The sequence below is a fragment of the Oncorhynchus keta genome, chromosome 34, assembly GCF_023373465.1.
Source record: "Oncorhynchus keta strain PuntledgeMale-10-30-2019 chromosome 34, Oket_V2, whole genome shotgun sequence".
Lineage (NCBI taxonomy): Eukaryota > Metazoa > Chordata > Actinopteri > Salmoniformes > Salmonidae > Oncorhynchus > Oncorhynchus keta.
Window position 1 is genome coordinate 38,969,368 of NC_068454.1, and position 21,823 is coordinate 38,991,190.

The following is a 21,823-nucleotide window of genomic DNA, read 5'->3' on the forward strand; positions in this document are numbered from 1 at the left end:
TCACAATCCCCCAGTCGCAGGGTCACGACCCATCCTCAGCGGCACTTGAGAAACCAGTGAAATCACTGCCCTAGCCCCATAAATGGGTGTGACAAGTCTGTCTATTGAATCCCCCAGGCTCTCTTTGAGGGTAGTCAGTCTCTAGGCAAATTATTTACTCTCAACATTTTAAAGTGGGGCTGAACTTGATGATTTAGCCTCCGTTTCAATTCTCCTCATGAGGTAATGTGACTGAGAATGAGATTTGGGTCTTGGAGGCGTGCTTTGGAGTGTGTTTGAATGGGGGAAGCATTTGTACATTCACTCTGCCAAAACAGAACTTATATCAGTTATTGAGGTGTGATTGACGTGGGTGAATTTTGAAAATGTATTTGCTTTCTTCATCTCTTAACTCATTGTTAGAAACAAATTTGGTCCAAATCGGATGTTAGGTACTAAACTCGGCAAAAAAAAACGAAACGTCCTCTAACTGTCAATTGCGTTTTATTTTCAGGAAACTTAACGTGTGTAAATATTTGTATGAACATAACAAGATTCAACAACTGAGACATGAACTGAACAAGTTCCACAGACATGTGACTAACAGAAATGGAATAATGTGTCCCTGAACAAAGGGGGGTTCAAAATCAAAAGTAAGGATCTGGTGTGGCCATCAGCCGCATTAAGTACTGAATCTCCTCCTCATGGACTGCACCAGTTCTTGCTGTGAGATGTTACCCCACTCTTCCACCAACTGAAAGTTCCCGGACATTTCTGGGGGGAATGGCCCTAGACCTCACCCTCCGATCCAACATGTCCCAGATGTGCTCAATGGGATTGATATCCGGGCTCTTCGTTGGCCATGGCAGAACACTGACATTCCTGTCTTGCAGGAAATCACGCACAGAACGAGCAGTATGGCTGGTGGCATTGTCATGCTGGAGCGTCATGTCAAGATGAGCCTGCAGGAAGGGTTGCACATGAGGGAGGAGGATGTATTCCCTGTAATGCACAGCAATGAGATTGCCTGCAATGACCACAAGCTCAGTTCTATGATTCCGTGACACCCCGCCCCAGACCATGACGGACCCTCCACCTCCCAATCGATCCCGCCCTAGTGTACAGGTCTCGGTGTAACGTTCATTCCTTTGACAATAAATGTGAATCCTACTATCACCCCTGGTGAGACCAAACCGCAACTCTCAGTGAAGAACACTTTTTGCCAGTCCTGTCTGGTCCAGCGATGGTGGGTTTGTGCCCTTAGGTGACGTTGTTGACGGTGATGTCTGATGGGGACCTGGTTTACAATAGGTCTACAAATCCTTATTCCAGCCTCTCTCAGCCTATTGCGGACAGTCTGAGCAATGATAGAAGAATTGTGCGTTCCTGGTGTAACTTGGGCAGTTGTTGTTGCCATCCTGTACCGATCCTGTGTAGGTGTTGTTACATGTCGTCAGCCACTGCGAGGACTATCAGCTGTCTGTCCCGTCTCCCTGTAGCGCTGTTTTAGGCGTCTCACAGTATGGACATTGCAATTTAATGCCCTGGCCACATCTGCAGTCCTCATGCCTCCTTACAGCATGCCTAATGCACGTTCACGCAGATGAGCAGGAAACCTGGGCCTCTTTCTTTTGGTGTTTTTCAGTCAGTAGAAAGGCCTCTTTAGTGTCCTAAGTCTTCATAACTGTGACCTTAATTGCCTACCGTCTACTTAACCTGTTAGTGTCTTAACGACCGTTCCACAGGTGTATGTTCATCAATTGTTTATGGTTCATTGAACAAGCATGGGAGACAGTGTTTAGATTTATTGAATATTATATTAATCCTATAAATTCAAATGGCCAATTAGGGTACAATCAACTAGATTAATTTCTCAGAGGTCAAATTACATTTCAACGCTAATCCTATGGTTTTCTAACAAACTAATTCAGAACAATCTGAGATGGTGATGCTTTATGAGGTGGAATGACCCATGGGTGAGTCGATGTCACATTTTCATTTGTGCTGAAATCAAAATGAAAAAAGTTCTTGCAAATTCAGCAGGCTTATGGCGTAAAATAGGCTTGTTGACGTGTCGTTTTAAATTGATTACTTATCGTTAATGCCGTCTTTTGGTGTGTTTATCAATATCACAAGCGACTTTTTTTCTCTCACTCCTATCGATTTAAAATAGTTGTATTTAGTCATACACAAGTTTTACTGTGCGTGAAGTTTCAAATGGATTCTGTCATTACTAAATGTGTAATGTGGTAGGTATTTTAACATTAATTTAACACACAAACAATAACCATGTGTGACGTGTATACTTTTTGTTTCAAAGTAGATTTGTTTGACTTCAAAGAAACACTCTGTCACCCTGATTTAGCCCACTGCAGTAAAAGGTTAATAAAAGATGTAATCAGTCTTCTAACTCAAATGAAAGGGATGATGACTCAATCTTTGCGAGAGATGGAAGGTACCTGATTTCATTGGTCCTCACCCCTGAGTTAGCCTGCCCTGAGTTAGCCTGCCCGGGACAGATTAGTACTAAAGGGTTCTTTGCAATCTAGATTTTCCCAGCTAAAAGCTGAGCCGCTATCGTAGTACTGGTTATCCTGAGTTGACCATCAGAAAGTATTCACACCCCCTTTGACTTTTTCCACATTTTGTTTTTACAGCCTAAATTTAAAATGAGATGTGTTTTGTCACTGGCCTACACACAATATTCCATAATGTGAAAGTGGAATCATTTTCTTTTTTAAAATGTTATTGAAATTATTAATAGTTTGATGCAGTAAGTATTCAATCCCTTTTTGTTATGGCTAGCCTAAATAAGTTCAGGAGTAAACATTTGCTTAACAAATCACATAAGTTGCATGGATTCACTCTGTGTGCAATAATAGTGTTTAACATTATTTTTGAATGACTACCTCATCTCTCTACAACACACATACAATTATCTGTAAGGTCCTTTAGTCGAGCAGTGCATTTCAAACACAGATTCACCCACAAAGACAAAGGAGGTCTTCCAATGCCTTGCAAAGAAGGGCACCTATTGGTAGATACGGTAAAACAAATAAAAAAATCTAACATTGAATATTCCTTTGAGCATGATGGAAGTTATTAATTACACTTTGGATGGTGTATTAATACACCTAGTCACTACAAAGTTAAAGGTGTCCTTCCTAACTCAGTTGCTGGAGAGGATGGAAACCACTCCGGGATTTCAACATGAGGCCAATTGTGACTACAACTGTTCGAGTTTAATGGCTGTGATAGGAGAAAACTGAGGATGGATCCACAACATTGTATTTAGTCCACAATACTAACCTAAATGACAGGGTGAAAAGGAGGTCTGTAGACAATAAAACTATTCCAAAACATGAATCCTGTTTGCAACAAGGCACTAAAGTAATACTGAAGAAAATGTGGCAATACAACACATTACTGAGTCCACTCTCCATATTTGCAAGCATATCTGTGGCTGCATCATGTTACGGGTGTGCTTGTAATCGTTAATGACTAGGGAGTTTTTCAGGATAAAAAATATACGGAATGGAGCTAAGCACAGGAAAACCTGGTTCAGTCTGCTTTCCACCAGACACTGGGAGATTAATTCAGCATGACAATAACCTAAAACGCAAGGCTAAATACACATAGGACTTGCATACCAAAACAACCTTGAATGTTCCTGAGTGGCCAAGTTACAGTTTTGACTGAAATTGGCTTGAAAATCTATGGCAAGACTTGAAAACCATCTTGTTAGAGCTTGAAGAATAAAAAAGTGTGCAAATATTGTACAAAGTTCTTAAGTGATTTACCAAGAAAGACTCACAGCTGTAATTGCTGCCAAGGGTAATTCTAACATGTTAATTTAGGGGTGTGAATACTTATGTAAATTACATATTTCTGTATATAATCTTAAGTACATTTGCTACAATTTCTAAAAACATGTTTTCACTTTGTCATTATGGGGTATTGTATGTAAATGGGTGAGGGGGAAAAAACATATTTGATCTATTTTGAATTCAGGCTGTAACAACAATGTGTAACAAGACAATGAGTATGAATACTTTTCTAACAGCGCTATAGTATAGGGCTCTGGTCTTGTCTGGAAGTAGCCTAGACTAGCTAGCAGGTTAGCCAACTTCTTTCGCTAATTATCTTCAGCTTGCCGTTGTGCGACCGTGGCAAAGTTGGTTTGCCTTTGGATACAGTTGATGAGGACAAACCATGTTTTTTTTTAATCCATCTACACACAATACCCCATAATGACAAAGTGAAAAACAGGTACAACAAAAAGAAATACCTGATTTACATAAGTTTTTAGACCCTTTGCTATGAGACCTGAAATTGACCTCCAGTGCATCCTGTTTTATTGCTTATCCTTGAGCAATCAGGGGAGAAGGGCCTTTGTAAGGGAGGTGACCAAGAACTCTATGGTCACTCTGACAGAGCTCCAGAGTTCTTCTGTGGAGATGTGAGAACCTTCCAGAAGGACAACCATCTCTGCAGCACTCCACCAATCAGGCCTTTATGGAAGAGTGGCCAGACGGAAGCCACTCCTCAGTAAAAGGCACATGACAGTCCGCTTGGAGTTTGCCAAAAGGCACCTAAAGTACTCTCAAACCATGAGAAACAAGATTCTTTCAACTGATGAAACCAAGATTGAACACTTTGGCCTGAATGTCAAGTGTCACGTCTGGAAGAACGTCTGGAGGAAACCAGGCACCATCCCTATGGTAAAGCATGGTGGTGGCAGCATCATGCTGTGGGGATCTTTTTCAGTGGCAGGGGCTAGGAGATTTAATCAAGATCTAGGGAAAGATGAACGGAGCAAAGTGCAAAGAGCTCTTTTATGAAAACCTTCTCTAGAGCGCTCAGGACCTCAGACTGGGGTGAAGGTTCACCTTCCAACAGGACAACGACCCTAAGCACACAGCCAAGACAACGTAGGAGTGGCTTCAGGACAAGTCTCTGTATGTCCTTGAGTGGCCCAGCCAGAGCCCGGACTTGAACCCAATCGAACATCTCTGGCGAGACCTGAAAATAGCTGTGCAACGACGCTCCCCATCCAACCTGACCGAGCTTGAGAGAATATGCAGAGAAAAATGGGAGAAACTCTCCAAATACAGCTGTGCCAAGCTTGTAGTGTCATACCCAAGTAGTCTCAAGGCTGTAATCGCTGCCAAACGTGCTTCTACAAAGTACTGAGTAAAGGGTCTGAATACTTATGTGAATATCATTTTTTTTAAATACATTTGCGAACATTTATGAACCTGTTTTTGCTATGTCGTTATGTGTGTAGGTTGAGGAAAATAAGGCTGTAACGTAACAAAATGTGGAAAAAGTCTAAGGGGTCTGAATACTTTCCGAATGCAGTGTATATCACTTTTTTTTTAAACACATTGCCCCACTAGGCTACCCCCCGGGGCGGCAGGGTAGCCTAGTGGTTAGAGCGTTGGACTAGTAACCGAAAGGTTGCAAGTTCAAATCCCCGAGCTGACGAGGTACAAATCTGTCGTTCTGCCCCTGAACAGGCAGTTAACCCACTGTTCCTAGGCTGTCTTTGAAAATAAGAATTTGTTCTTAACTGACTTGTCTAGTAAAATAAAATAAATAAAAACAAAAAGGAGACAGTAGTGTCTTAAATTATTAAAGATATAGGGATTGGACTAGTATCGGTGGTGTGTGCCATGACAATCGGAGTAGCCACTGTGCTTGTACGTGATTGACCAGGTTTTTAGTTTTACTGTGATTGGACTGAATGCCCATTCGGAGTTGTACTGAGGCCCTTTGCTTGACATGCCATTGTTTAACATGGGTTTTCAAAGCTTTTCCAGTCGTGAGAAAGCAGTTTGCCTGAGCCACTGTCAGCCGCGCTTTTGCAGTGTCATGGTGCATTTGCATATCCAAAGCGGCAAGTCGTGACTGCTATGGGCAAGTCGACTCTCACATCAACTTCAACCAGCACTCTCCAAGAAAAGCCCTATGCATCTCTAACACATGGTTGAGTTCATTTGTTATCCCTCTCTATTGTGTGTATTATTTGCCCTTGTCCATATGTAGTTCTCGATCATATGTTGTACAGGCGGAACCAGTTTAAGTGTTAAACTATTCAAATGCTCCTCAAGCAAGTTCATTAATGTTGTATAGAATATTATTCAAATACCGACTGTCTTTGGGGATGTGATGGTTGTTTAAAAAAAATAGCATTTTTTACATCCAGTTGTGTTATTGTGGTGTAGACACTTTCACCACTGATCATTACAATCTTTGGGTACATTACATACCGCGTAGTGGCTGACGCGGAATATAATATTTAATGTTGAATCGCATTTGTTAAATGATTGTTTCCACATGATTTGGGTTTTAACTCTGCATGGGAATGTGCAAAACGTTGTCACTTATAAAGACAGAGAGGGTTTACATGGGCTAACGGCAGCCAGTGATTAAGAGGGCAGATGTGGTGCTAAGGGGAGTCAGTTTGATCAGTATCGGTCCTATAGTACTCCTGCTCCCTCAGCCATATCACAGCCACTTCTGTGACTACCTTGTGAAATAGAATACTTGTGCACTTTGGAGCGTGACCTCAAGTCAGATCCCATTGGTAGGAGCCATGTCCCCTGGCATTGCCATGTCTTTGCAGCACCAAGGGCCCTCAAAAGGCTAGCACAAAGCCCTTCAATCCATACCATGCTTGGCAAGGTGTGCAAGGTACACCCTATGTTTGTGTGGTAGGCAACGTGGTTATGAAGAGCGTCCTATTGGTAAGTAAAAGCTCTTTTACGTAAAGCAAGTTGTTCCATGACACAGCTACTTGCGTACCTGTCGTATTGTGTCATTTGTAACACCTTTTTATTTGTACGGTATTGGTGGTTACATCGCAATCCAATTGTTCATTATTATAATTGCATAAAGATTTTAATAACATCCATATCATTTTATAGAGATGTCGGTACTTCTCATAGGCGAAATAGATGTCATACAACAAGGGCATATGTCCACATGTATTCTGGTGAGAGACTTTTAGGTGTACAGAACTGGTAGAGTGGAAAGACGCTCTGCTTGGCCCCTCACCAGACAGACAGACAGGCAGACATGCCCCCCCTGCTTCCAGACACTGTTGGTGTTCAGTTCTGCCTTCTGACTCAATGAGAATGTCTGCTACCAGTCTGGGGCTATCACTGTGTCATATCACAAGGAACCTATACCTTGTGTACACATGTCTAGGTGGACGATTTATGCTCTTATGATTTCAGGTCCGGCACAGTCGAGTCAAACAGGATAGGACCATATAAGAATGACCATTGTTTTTGTGTTATAAAATAATATTAAGAGCACATAAATTATGCTGTCATATGGATGAAAATATCAATTTGAAATGTACAGTTTACTGAATGTACAGTTGAAAAGAAGTAGGATAGCAGTGTTTCTGTTGCAATACCTCGCTACAAAGGTATTCCTGTGTATTTATTGACCTGCATTTTCTAGAGTTAGTTTTCTTTGCAGGCAGTGTGTGTGTGTGTGTGTGTGTTGTAGTTTTATTACTAACTGGAGTTAGTTTTATTTGTCTGTGTGTGATCGCTGCAGACTGGCGAGACTCAGGCCTGCTGCTCAGCTCTGGGAGGGCCTGCGGAGGGTTCTTGTTTGAATCAAGCCCTGGTCAAGAACAGAGTGTCTGGAGCCGGCTTTGTTATGAGAGCTGCGGAGACGCCGCTATCTATCTGGCTCCATTAATTCAGATTCATTTTTGCACTCTAGGATAACTAGCAGCGTCTGCTTGTCTGTGCTCTCAAGACGATGTGCTGCGGTTCCAGATAAACAGAGAGCCTGTGAGCTTGGGAAGGACTCCTCGTCCGTTCTCATGAGGGGAAATGTATGAAATTCACTGCTGTGCTGCCTGCCTGCCAACCCCCCCCCCCCCACCCCACCCCCTGTCTGGTCTGGGAGGAAGGAAGGAAGGAGTGTGCAGGGAATCCTCCCTCTAAACTATGGTGCACGGTCTGATTCTGACCTGTTTACTGTGTTGTATATTTCATGCTCTTTCAATTAGTACATGAAGCCGGATAATGTATTGAAAATGAAACTCAAGTTTTATTTTATTTTTCTTGTTGAATTTATTTAAATGTATACCAATGGGGCCCTGTGTGGCATGACAGGGTTGTGGGTTCGATGTGGGTTCGATTCCTACGGGGGGGACAAGTGCACTAACTACTGTAAGAGCGTCTGCTAAATGACTAAAAGGTCCAATTATATCTGTTTGCCTATAGGATGTGGTTGATTAAATAATTGATCAGCCCTTTAAAATAATCTAAGCATTTTTTTTTCTAGTCTCTTTTGTTTCTCATAATATAGTCAGTGTATTATCTTCTCATTGACGTTGCCTTCTCTGCTTGACATTTTAAGATTGATAGGAGAGTTTGGGATTGAACGCTGAGCTTTGACCCTGCTGAAAGAAATATGTAGCAGAGCCGAACTGGCCTGTGCATGTGTGGTCCGTATCTAACAATGCATTTCTGGGCACTTTTCGGCTGTGACCCATTATAGGTCCTAGCTAAATGCATTACTGGGTTTTCTGAAAAGAGATCTAACTAGCACTCTTGGATGTTTCTAGTGTCCTGTGTTCAAGGACATGTTTCTGCTGTCCTTTTAATCACACTTAATTCATTAAGAAACGCTTGAATTTTTCCAACAAAACCATAACATCATTATCAAATTCCCCTTTTACCTCAAACATAAAAAAAAGTTCATCAGCAGTTAGCATTTGGCAGAATAGTTAAAGGAGCTTGTATAATTGTTTAGCAATGTAGGAATTACAATTTATGTTTTGTCAAGGCCAAATCCCCTTTTCCCCTTTGATTTCATTGAAGACATATTTATTTAATGTGTAACCAGGGTTGGTTAGTAACAGATTACATGTAGCGGGGATTAAGTAATCAGAGTAACTGTAATCAATCCGGATTGCTTTTTTCTTTTAAAAATGTGTAATTTGGATTACAGTTACATTCTTAAATCCAGCTGATCACATTTGGGAGTACGTCGTGTAAAATTAGGTGGAAACATTTATAGAACTTTGTCAGCATTACTGACACTGTGTAACTCTTTATCAGACCATTGAGAGTGACTTTAATTATTACATCATTAACTCTAATGCATACTGTAGCAGCCTGCTCCTACTTCATAAAGACTTCTTTGTTCATCCTTACAGTAAAACAGATGTGGATAATGAATTGTGGCAATTGTGGCTGTGGGAACAACTTGGTGCAGATCTATTTTGAACACCCCCCCCAATTCACAGCCTGCCAACCACCACCTCTCCCCCAATCCTCTCTACTTGCCTGCTGAGATTTGTTTCATGCACAGCTTTTCCTTGCTGTAGTGTTGGATATTATATCAGCCATGCGCCATTATCCATTCCCTATATTTGCACTTAAACTTACTATTTTTTTACGTTACAAAATTAGGAGAAATTAAATATGGAAATGCCTTTCAAATGCGATTTGATGGGTAATATTGTGGACGTATTTGCAAATGTACATTATTCTAAAGTTGACAACATTTCTACACCATTTGTAGTACAATGATATCATTGAATATACCAACATATATTCTTCTGGTAAAGAAGAAAGAGGTGCCAATGCTACTAAAGAACTGGCCATTGATTACCCTCAAAGTATTCATTTTCAGTAACAACAACTAAATAAACCTTGTGTTGCATTTGTACCAATGGAAATACAGTCCCTGAGCTGCAAGAAATGAGCAACTACATTACTATAGATGATACAGTACACCTATTAACTTTTGTGTACCATTTGTAAACCTGATATATATATATATATATCATTTTTGCTTTCTCTGACCTTCTCCATTGTAACTATAGTCCTCCTTTGGAACTATTTTTATCAAGAGCTGTTTGTGGCTTGATAGAGTGGCTTTCTTTGAGAGGGGGGGGACGACGACGACGTTTTAGTTTTCCAAGGACAAAGGAGGAGTTTATTGTTCAGAGATTACTTCTGTCTCTGTCTCACACATTCAGTGTGCACGATCTCACTGTAGAGATATACTGTGCAAAGTGCATTCTATAGCATACAGTAGAATCACTTTCAGTCGAGAGGCTTCTGGATATTAACATTGTGATTATTGTTTGGTTTTTCAAAAAAATAATTAATAGAATACCAGTATTTACAATTAAGATATATGGATACATTTCACCTTAGTTGTTGTGTACTGAAGAACGAAAGATGAATTTCAATACGAGGAGAGTCACCTTGCCTGCCATTACTCCACTTTGTCTTCAGAAGCGGGTAGGAAATGAGCCTGTACCTCTTCCTCTCTGTGCATGTCTTCTGCTTTCTTGAACCATCCTAATCGTGTCCCGTGTTAAATAGTAACACTTCAACTAAGCATAGGAGTGAAAAAACGATGTGTGGGGAAATCTGTTAAGTCGTCTGCATTTCTGAACCAGTTTGACGAGGAGAAAGGAAAGGTACCTACAGATCCAGATATCTGGTAGTTTGGACTTGATCCTTTGGAATGTGCTTCAGTCTTTTTCTATAATTTTCCTTATCAGGAAAGGAAAGTTTTCTGTACATTCAATTCATGTATTTGTCTTCAGTACACATTCCCCTTTATTGCTGAAGTACAGTAGATGGCTGTCATTAGAGGGCCCATTCGTCTCCCGAGGTTAGCTACAGTAGCCTCCTCTGTTTGTGGGTTTTTGTGTGTTACTAGCTTGCCTACATTTTGCACCAGAAGCTTCTGTCGATCTAGCGGGTTTTATAGTAGCGGCAAAGTAATGTGCTGAAATGTTGCAGTCCGAGCACTTATTCCAAAACGATGGTTGACATTTAAAACACAATTGTGTCCACATATTTTTTTCCGAAAGGCACACTCAGACTACCAAATTGTGACGATATCACTCTTAACGATGGATGAACCAACAAGTGATTTGGAATGCAAAACATCTGACAGCTTGAGATATGTGTCTATAATTGTCTATAAACCTGTGTGACAAAAATGACACTAGAGTGAGCCATTTCAAGGTTCTATGTGAGCCTGTTGCCTGTTGAACCACTCTTGAGAAGCACCACTGTTAAGTGGGTAAAAGGTCTGCCCTAGCATTATTTATGGTCTTTCAACATATTCTTGGTTTGGTGTCCTGAGTACCTGAAGATTTATTGTTGAAATAAATTAAGCATTAACCAGACCCATGAAATGAGAGGTTTGGCATTACGTGGCAGAAACGGAATAGACGGCTGCACAATGTTGAACCTAAATGGCTACAAAACAAGAGCAGTAGGGCAAAGAGGCCCTTGAGTAGCAGCTTGACCTGCTGTGTCCAGACAGACAGACAGGCAGTTGAAGCTTGTGGAGGAGTAGCCTGGTTAACTGAGCTCATCCAGGGCTTTGTCGTAGTGAAGGGCACTGTGGATGTACAGTGGATACACACTGAATCGAGCTGTGGGAGTGGAGTTCAAGGTAAAAACCAGTACACAGTAATTGGTAAACCGGTGTCTGCAATCTTGTCCTTGAGATAAAGAGGACTTATAGAATGGTCTATGCTTTGCTTAACGACGCTATATTTAGGCCAGCGCAAATGTCTTTCCTTTCTCAATAGAAGACCATTGAGACTCGGCACATCATGTTCCTTCCTTCCCGGAGTTCTGTACATTTTGGATGTCCTCCAATGCGGCTGTCGACGGGAGTAGAATTTGGGTTGCATATAGTACGGCTTCATAGCTCGTAGCACTGCTTAGCTCTGTCATCACCATTATCGTTGTCACTGTTGCCCAACTCCTATCTTATTTCCCTCGGCCCTTTTCCCTGTCAGCCCCTGCACAGGGTATGTCATTGTTTTAAGTTTCCTCGATTCCAGAACGACTGTAATTATCTGAAGTCAATCATGGGCACACTTCACATTTACTTTGGACCGAAATGCACTTTGGTATTTAGTTGCACAGTTCCAGAATCACTGTGATTGCACTCGGCACTATTTTTCACTTCAACTGATGCATTAAGCAGCCCTTATATATTCAGTCCTCTTTTTTTTGGTAACATTTATGTGTTATCTTTTGGATATAACGACGAGAGTATGAAGGACTTAAGTTGACATAAAGTCGGTGTAGAAAATAGCGGACTTTATCAATCTTTCTAGGGAAGGTTTTGTAAAGCAGCCGCAGTAAATACCTGTATATTAGTAGTATGACACTTTAGAGGAGTGAGTTTGGGAGTTGGAGTTGCGGTCTGTCGAAATAAAACCAAGTGTAGGTCTGCACATGGAGCTGCATGGCTACCTGATGAATGCACCTCTTTGTGCTCGTTGACACAGAAAGTAGCCGTTCACAGCAGCATTTCATCTGGCCTCGCCGTTCATTTTACTCCCTGGAACAAGTGATTTATCATGGATACTGTAGCTAGTCACTTCAACCCTAGTTGAAACGTCCAACATGCGAGGATCAAACCCATATACGAGCAGTCTTAGGCTGGTGTGGGTTCAGACTGTTGAAGGATTCGTTAGATTGAACTAAGCACTTTATTTTTGCTGTTAGTGAGTTGTGAACTTTTGCGGTCTGTGACCTTGTATCTCCAATAATTAAAAGAGTAGCTCACCAAATAGGACCGACCCAGAGGATTTTGTTGCGGAGTGTTGAATGTCTTTTTAAAAAAACATTTAAGGACCTCATCAAATATTTGCCCAACACTCTCTAAAGGATGGTAGACGTTGTTATTCATTAAAGAGATATGCAGTCTCTATATGGAGCTCTGCAGATCACCCCAAGTATAAGGACATACAGGCCATATTGTTTCTCTTGTTAGGTATACAGAGACAAGAGTCGTGCATGCAGTATGCGTAACACTACAGTCATTTATAATGCATGTGTAGCGTTCTAATAAAACGATTAACTTTAAATGAACACAAAATGTTCTGTCAGCACAGTTAATTTATACATTTATAAAGGGCTTCAATGTATTAGAATATCCTCTTGGCACAAAAATGTTAAACCTAGTGTGTAAGAGCGTTTCATTCCAGTGTATTTGTGTTGAGGATAGGGCTGGCACAATTACCGTGTAACCGGCAGTTATGGATGAAGACTGTCATGAAAGTAAAATAACCTCCATAACCTTAAAAAAACATTAGAAGTCCCGGCATTTGAGAGGTTAAGTCAATTTCTGCGGTAACCTGGACTCTTAACGCTCCTCGCTGAAATGAGCAAGGTGTTGTAGAAAACATTTCTATGGCAGCACATGCTGTCAGGAGCGTAGGAGATGATATTTATTTTGTTTATCACAATTTTTAAAATGTATATTCTAATGGTTATAATGGTGACTGCGGGCATTTGGCTGACCAATAACCATCATCCAAAATTGCATGACCGTCACAGCCGGAGTAATGCACTTATAGCATCATCACCCCCTGACAAACCCTGCCCTGTTACTCATGAATCACAATCTTTTTTAGAGATTTGATTTGGCAAATTATCAGGAAGTGACTTCCACAGAGGGACACAACTTGAATCCTGCCTTGATGCTATTTCCACAGCCTGATTTTTAGAGGCTCCTTCACACTCTTCATCCTGTTGTCATTTCTACCACTGGAAATGTATTTCAAGCATTGTAATGGTGTGTACAGTAAGTACACTGGGCTTTTTGATTATTACTGTCTAATGTGCTTTCTAATGTGAGTGACCTAAGAGTTGCTGCAATGTACAAGATGATTACAGTGTCTCATTATCATTAGCTTGTCTGTCTGTACTGTACAGGCCACCCACCAAGGGGACATAGGCTGTTAAAGTAATCCCAGTAATGCAGTCCCTTTAGCTTTTGTTAGGTATCTACAAAGGGAAATCCTTTTTATTTGTATTTTTTTGTCTTGTAAATCTCGGCACCGACTGATTTAATCACTAGATCGTCTACTTCATTGTGGGGTGATGTCATAGCTGAAGGTTGTGATTCGCTGCGGGCTCCTTAAGGGCACTAACCCCAGCGCTGCTGGAGCACTGTGACCTCCTTTCTCTCCACAAAAGAGGGCTGGAGCGTCCTGCCCAACCGATCCGCCTTAAACCAAGACACAAGCACACAGAGGCAGCCAGCTGATCTTTACTGTGCCTCTCTCCCTCCCCCGCTCCCCGCCCACCCCTGTCAACTTTAGACAGAGTTGACCCAACTAGCATTACATTTAACTAGCACCTTTTGTAATTGCTTTTGAGCTCATGCAGGGCTTTATGCTAAGAACTCGACTTGCCATAGCTGTGTGAATAGGGAGGGGGGGGTGAGCCTTGTGACTCTTTTCTCCTCCTCTTCCTCCTCCTCCTCCTGGGGTGTGTGGAGCAGAGCAGGCTGATGCTGGTCTCTTTTTACTTGAGGAAAAGGTGGCAGGTGATTGGGCCAGAGCCTCGGTGACATATATCTGTGGAGTCAGGAAAACGCTGTGATCAGAGGCAGCTCTTTCTAATTAGCTCATTTCAGCTCCACTGCAGTAAAGAGAGCGAGGGAGAGCTCTGCTTTTCGCTTCCCAGCTGACACTGACTCGCTGCTCTGCTTTTTTTTGTTCTGCTCAGCTCTGCGCTGTCTGCCTGTCTGGTGCATGTTTCCATGTTCCTCACTAAAAGCCTGGTTTACAATGCTTTGCACTCAGCCCTACATAGGCTGCAGAGTTGGCTCAAATTCACACGTTTGCTTGTCTCCCAACAGAGGGGTAAGTTGTGATGTTAGATGGATTTGCTAATAACTTATTTGGTGTTTTGTTGAGTTTCTCTGTGCTATTTTTAATGCAGAGCTGTATCAACTGCTGTGAATGGAAAAAGAAGAAAGATAATTGGAGCAATAGTTCAGTACTTTGTTATGGACACATTCTCCAACTTTTGGAAGAATTTGGTGCTGTTGTGTGGCTTGGAGAACATTTTGAAAATCCTATGCATTTGAAATTACGCCTCCCTACCCTTATTTCTTGCCTTGTTGGTTATTTGTAATGTTTTCTATGTGCATTTGATATGTAAATGGAATGTATGTATGTATGTATGTATGTATGTATGTATGTATGTATGTATGTATGTATGTATGTATGTATGTATGTATGTATGTATGTATGTATGTATGTATGTATGTATGTATGTATGTATGTATGTATTATGTATCATACAAGATGTAGTTCATGTCAATGTGTTTTTTTCACTGCAGGTAATCAAAGTGTATAATGAGGACAATACCAGTCGAGCAGTAGAGGTTCCCACTGACATCACAGCCCGGGACATCTGCCAGTTGTTTGTCATGAAGAATCATTGCATTGACGACCACAGCTGGACTCTGTTTGAGCAGCTCTCTCACCCAGGCATAGGTAAAAATGTCAATGCAGTACATCTTTATTTATCCCATCAAAGGCAATTAAGAAAGTCACGTCGGTATCTAATCGACACATTCCTCCACATGTAAAAATACATTATACCTGATTGCAGTGCCTTGCAAAAGTATTCAGACCCCTTTGATTTCTTGACATGTTATTGTGTTACAAAGTGGGATTCAAATGGATGTAATGGTCATGTTTTGTCAACAATCTACACAAAATACTCTTATGTCAAGGTGGAAGTTTTTTTGTGCAATGACAAATATTGTCGTGGCATGAGTATTTAGGCAAACCTAAATGAGTTCAGGAGGAAAATGTGGCCTTAGAAAAATCACATGAATTACATGGACTCACTCTGTGTGAAATAATAGGGGTTGACAGTGTTTTTTTTAATTTATTTTTATGACCATCCCTTCCTCTGTCCCCCATTTATACAACATCTGTAAGATCCCTCCGTCAAGTATTGAATTTCGAGCACCGATTCAACTACAAGGACCAGGGAGCTTTTTGAAAACCTCATAAAGAAGATAGATAGATACATGGCTAACAAGAACAAATCAGACATTGAATATCTCTTTAAGCATGGTCAAGTTAACAATTATGCTGTCGATTTTTAATTAATTTATTTTTAAATAAATGAAACCACCCAGACACATCACAGATACAGTCGTCCTTCTGAACTGAGCTGCAGGACAGGAATGAAACTGCGCAGGGATGTTACCATGAGGCCACTGGTGATTTTTAAAACAGCTACAGAGTTCAATGTCTGATGGTAGAAAACTGAGGATGGATTAACAACATTGTAGTGACCAAAATGACAGAGTGAAAATAATAATACAAATATAGAGAACATGCATCTTGTATTCAAAAAGGCACTTAAGTAATACTGAAGAAGAAGAAAAGTACAGCAAAGGAATACACATTTTGCCTAAATGCAGAGCTGAATGTTTGGGGCAAATCCAACACAACACATCACTGAGTAACTGCCTCTTGATTTTCAAGCATGGTGGTGGCTGCATCATGGTATGGGTATGCTTGACATCAGCAAACACTGGGGAGTTTTTCAGGATAAAATGAAACAGGATGGAGCTAAGCACATGCAAAATCTTAGAGGAAAACCTGCTTGTCTGCTTTACACCAGAGACTGGAAGAGGAGTTCCCCTTTCAGCAGGACAATAATCTACAACACAAGGCCAAATCTACACTGAAGTTGCTTACCAAGAAGACCGTGACTGTTCCTAAGAGGCCAAGTTACCATTTTGGGTAACACATTTTAAGTTACACTGGTAGTTTATAATTATGTATGTAAGCAACTAATAAGGTATTTCCTTGTTATTACTCATGTATTATACCTTAAGTATTTTCTTATTCAAACACAAAGCATATATTACTGGTCAATCATTAATCACTTAATTGTTAGCCATAATAAAGACATATTAGTAGTTAATTAATAGCACGTTACACCAGAAACACTTTTAGTAAGCCGTCTCAATATGGGACTAATAAGGACATACATAGTACCTTACAATGCGTTCCCTATTCTGAAGTGTGGCCACATTTTTAGTTTCAGCATTGTTTTGGGACAGAAGAGGCACACCTCCCCACATAAATTATGTCATATAGCCAACAAATCAAGTGAAACATTTCACATAAACAATTAGCATCTAAACTTCCATAGTGCATAGTGTCTTTTTAAATCAGAATTACAATAATATTAGCACTTGTGCCAAGTGTATCTATGGATGTTTGGTGACTAATTATTTACGTAAAACGTTGACTTGTGCTGAGATTCAATCTGATCGTGCATTACAGCATGCTTTACTTTTACAGGTAATTTAATGCTAGCCGTTCCTGTAGACTTCCAGTCATTGTGCTAATGCTAGTTACTAAAGCTAACTTCCTTCATACTGTACACCAGGGGTTGAAACTGGTTCAGGGCAGTGGAGGCTGCTGAGGGTTCAGATGGTTTAGACCCTTTAAGGTTCCTGCCGCTATCATCTGACCTATCTCTGACCTTTTTAACCTTTCTCTCCTCTCTGGGGAGGTTCCCATTGCTTGGATGGCAGCCACGGCGTGTCGTTTATTTAAAGGGGGAAAACAAGCTGATCCTAACTGTTATAGGCCAATTTCTATTTTGCCCTGTTTATCAAATGTGTTGGAATAACTTGTCAATCATCGACTGGCTTTCTTGACGTCTATAGTATTCTCTTGGGTATGCAATCTGGTTTTCGCTCAGGTTATGAATGTGTCACTGCAACCTTAAGTCCTAAATTATGTCACCATTGCCCTTGATTCTAAGCAATGTTGTGCTGCTATTTTTATTGACTTGGCCAAAGCTTTTGATACGGTAGACCATTCATTTCTTGTGGGCCGGCTAAGGAGTATTGGTGTGTCTGAGGGGTCTTTGGCCTGGTTTGCTAACTACCTCTCTCAAAGAGTGCAGTGTATAAAGTCAGAACATCTGCTATATCAGCCATTGCCTGTCACCAAGTGAGTACCCCAAGGCTTGATCCTAGGCCCCACGCTATTCTCAATTTAAATCAACAACATAGTTCAAGCAGTAGGAAGCGCGCTCTTCCATTTATATGCAGATGATAGTCTTATACTACGCTGCCCCCTCCCTGGATGTTGTGTTAAACGCTCTACAACAAAGCTTTATTAGTGTCAAACAAGCTTTCTCTGCCCTTAACCTTGTTCTGAACACCTCCAAAACAAAGGTCATGTGGTTTGGTTAGAAGAATGCCCCTCTCCCCACAGGTGTGATTACTACATCTGAGGGTTTAGAGCTTGAGGTAGTCACCTCATACAAGTACTTGGGAGTATGGCTAGATGGTACTGTCCTTCGCTCAGCACTTACCAAAGCTGCAGGCTAAAAGTTAAATCTGGACTTGGAGTTGTACGGGAGTTGTAGCGATGAGACAAGATAGTAACTACTAACAATTGGATACCACAAAAAAAGGGGTGTTAAAATAAAAACTTTTAAACGGAGATGTAATTTATAGATTGGCAGGTAAGGGTGCTCTGGAGCGGCTAGATGGTCTTTACCATTCAGCGATCAGATTTGCCACCACTGTTCCTTATAGACACATCACTGCACTCTATACTACTCTGTAAACTGGTCATCTCTGTATACCCGTCGCAAGACCCACTGGGTCTATTAGCTAGAGAAGAATGGATTAACTTTTTCAATGCTAGTTAAGTAATAATATAGTCCTAGTTATCAAGTTTCACGTTGGATTTATTAACTACAAAAAGGTAAGGTGTTTTCAATTCTGGCGCCGCTCTGCACACACAAGCTTGTTATCGAGCTAGCTCAAGTTTAGCTTGCTAGCTTAAAGGACATTCAAAGTTCCTCCATAGAAGCCACTCCTCCTAGGTATAATGATGTGGACCTAATTCAGATAATGCATGTCATAGCAATATGCCCAGTGCTTCAAGCCTTCTCCTCAACCCTCTCTCGCTCTCCTCCCACCAGCAAAATGTCAGTCGCATCTTGCGCCACAGGCTACACTTGTTTGTCCATTATGCATATAAACAACTAGCTTGCCTGCTCTATCCGGACTGATTGGTGAAGTCATTTAATGAGCTCAATGTAAAAAAAAAATTGTTTTCACTGGTTAAAAAAGGAACAATAAAAACCTTAACTTTTTTTGAGTTCGAACCTTTTCAGAACTTTGTTCTGCTGGTCGAAACAGTGGAACGGAACAAAAAAAATAATCGTTCTATTCAGAACTAAATGATTGGAAAACAATTTTCGTTCCAACCACTGTGTTCATCGGACTCTGGGGGAGTAGATACAGGGCTTCATTGCCAAAATCTCTTAACTATCCCTTTAAAAGGCGCATTGTCAACATTGTGCGATCAGATTGAATCCCGACCTTGAATGTGTGGCATTAATATGAATCCATTTCTTATCTAATGAAACTACACAAATTCTCCGTTTCAGGCCAACAATATATGGTGTTGCTCATGGGTGTGGGGAGGTGTGCTCCTTTGCGGTTCATAATCCATAATATAAGCCATACAGCCAACACTCAAGTATATGCACGTTTTGTTGTTTACATCATGCTGACTGGAATGTTTTCTGTATGGCATATACATTATGTTGGTATGTGTGCTCCTTTCTGTCCAACGAGGTCATTTCTGTAAAGAAGATTTTTCATGTAAGAATGTGGCCACAATTCAGAGCAGGGAGCACATTTTAAGGTACAGTGCTATGACTTTATCAGTCCCATATTGATACGACTTACTAAAAGCCTGTTTCTTGTGTAACTTGCTCTTAATTAACGACTAATGTGTATTTATTATGGCTAACAATGAAGTTATCAATGATTGACCAGTAATTAGACTTATAACGTTTGAATAAGAAAATACTTAAGGCCTAATACATGACTAATAACACAGAATAAATACCTTCTTAGCTGCTTATACACACACTTATAAACTACTAATTAGTTACTTATATATATATATATATATATATATCTTTAAAATAAAGTGATACCCAGTTTTGACTTAAATCTGCTGGGAAATCTATGGCTGTCTAGCCATAATCCCCAACATCTTGACAGAGCTTGAAGAATTCAGAAAAGAATAATGGGCAAATATTGCACAGTCCAGGTATGCAAAGCTCTTACAGATTTAACCAAGAAGACGTACAGCTGTAGTTGCGGTTCAATGTGTTTCTAACATGTTGACTCATGGAACTGAGTACTTATGCCACGACTATATTGAAGTTATTTAAATTCTTATATATATATTTTTTTAAACACTTCGATATTGCAGAGACACGTGTAGATTGTTGACAAAAAAAAACAGTTACTCTTTTCTGTGGCACACCAGTGTGATTCTGCTCTTTGGTACCACAAGTTGGTCAGCAAACACTGAATTGTGCAGCAAAAGTGACTCGTCTTCTATCTTCTAACCATTTCTCAGCAGCATTCTTCACACTTAGATTGCATAAGTTACCCAACTGTTCTGTTCATTATTTAGCAGAGTATTTAAGCATTGATTTAGCTGGAAATGTGCTGTTCTCATTCAACCAGTTAGTAAATTGAGTCTTAAAGTTTGTTCCTCTGAGTCTCTTCTCTTCTGCGCTTAATTTGGAATAAACATTTTTTTTTTTTTTTTTTTAGATGAATGATCATTGAGAAATGAATAATTCCACTACCCAGTATATGTCGTTACGGGAACATCTGGTAATTCTAGATGAATGAAAACCTAAATTAACCAGTCAAAGTTATTGTAGTACTTTGGAAATGTGTCAAAATGTCAGCTAAATGTGGCTTCTATTCTATTCTTGTAGAGTAATTTTTTTTTCCTGATGATGAATCATTGAATTCTGAAAGTCTTCAGACCCATTCCCTGTTTCTACATTTTGTTACATTATAGCCTTATTCTAAAATGGATTACATTTAAATTCTCATCAATCTACACACAATACCCCATAATAACAAAGCGAAAACAGGTTTTTTGAACTTTTTTGCCAATGTATTAAAAAAATGTATCTTATTTACATAAGTACTCAGACCCTTGCTATGAGACTCAACTGAGCTCAGGTGCACCCTGTTTCCATTGATCATTCTTGATGTTTTTACAACTGGAGTCCACCTGTCGGAAATTCAATTGAAAAGGCACACACCTGTGTATATAAGGTCCCACAGACACTGTATGTCAGAGCAACAACCAAGCCATGAGGTCAAAGGAATTGTCCATAGAACTCCGAGACAGGATTCTGTTGAGGCACATATCTGGGGAAGGGTACCAAAAACATTCTGCAGCATTTGAAGCCCCCCAAGAACACAATGGCCTCCATAATTCTTAAATGGAAGAAGTTTGGAACCACCAAGACTCTTCCTAGAGTTGGCCACCTAGCCAAACTGGGGGAGAAAGGCCTTGGTCAGGGAGATGACCAAGAATTCAATGGTCACTCTGACCGAGCTCCAGAGTTCCTCTGTGGAGATGGGAGAACCTTCCAGAAGGACAACCATCTCTGCAGCACTCCACCAATCAGGCCTTAATGGTAGAGTTGCCAGACGGTAGTCACTCCTCAGTAAAAGGCACATGACAGCCCGCTTGGAGTTTGCCAAAAAGTCACCTAAAGGACTCTCAGACCATAACAAACAAGATTATCTGGTCTGATGAAACCTGGCAGCATCATGCTGTGGGGATGTTTTTCAGCAGCAGCGACTGGGAGACTAGTCAGGATCGAGGGAAAGATTAACGGAGAGCTCCTTGATGAAAACCTGCTCCAGAGCGCTCAGGACCTCAGACTGGGGTCCTGAAAACAATCCTAAGCACACAGCCAAGACAACGCAGGCCTGGCTTCGGGTCGTTTCTGAATGTTCTTGAGTGGCCCAGCCAGAGCCCGGACTTGAACCCAGTTGAACATCTCTGGCGAGACTTAAAAATAGCTGTGCAGCGACGCTAACCATCCAACCTGACAGAGCTTGAGAGGATCTGCTGAGAATAATTCACGGAAATTCCCAAAATACAGGTGTGCCAAGCTTGTCGCGTCATACC

The 21,823-nt window shown here is 40.8% G+C and overlaps 1 protein-coding gene across 11 annotated transcripts in view; it reads left to right on the plus strand.

The window, feature by feature from the left end:
• LOC118367107 (growth factor receptor-bound protein 14-like) overlaps positions 1–21,823 on the plus strand; it is a 47,175-nt gene that overhangs the window by 9,900 nt on the left and 15,452 nt on the right. For 8 of the 11 annotated variants that reach the window (XM_035750157.2, XM_035750154.2, XM_035750164.2 and 5 more), the window contains one exon: positions 15,139–15,295. In XM_035750157.2, coding sequence (XP_035606050.1) covers positions 15,139–15,295 — 157 coding nt within the window. Of the gene's footprint in view, positions 1–10,017; positions 10,266–11,324; positions 11,440–14,323; positions 14,657–15,138; positions 15,296–21,823 lie in introns of those variants that run through there. The other 3 variants (XM_035750161.2, XM_035750163.2, XM_035750160.2) reach the window with 3 other exon arrangements.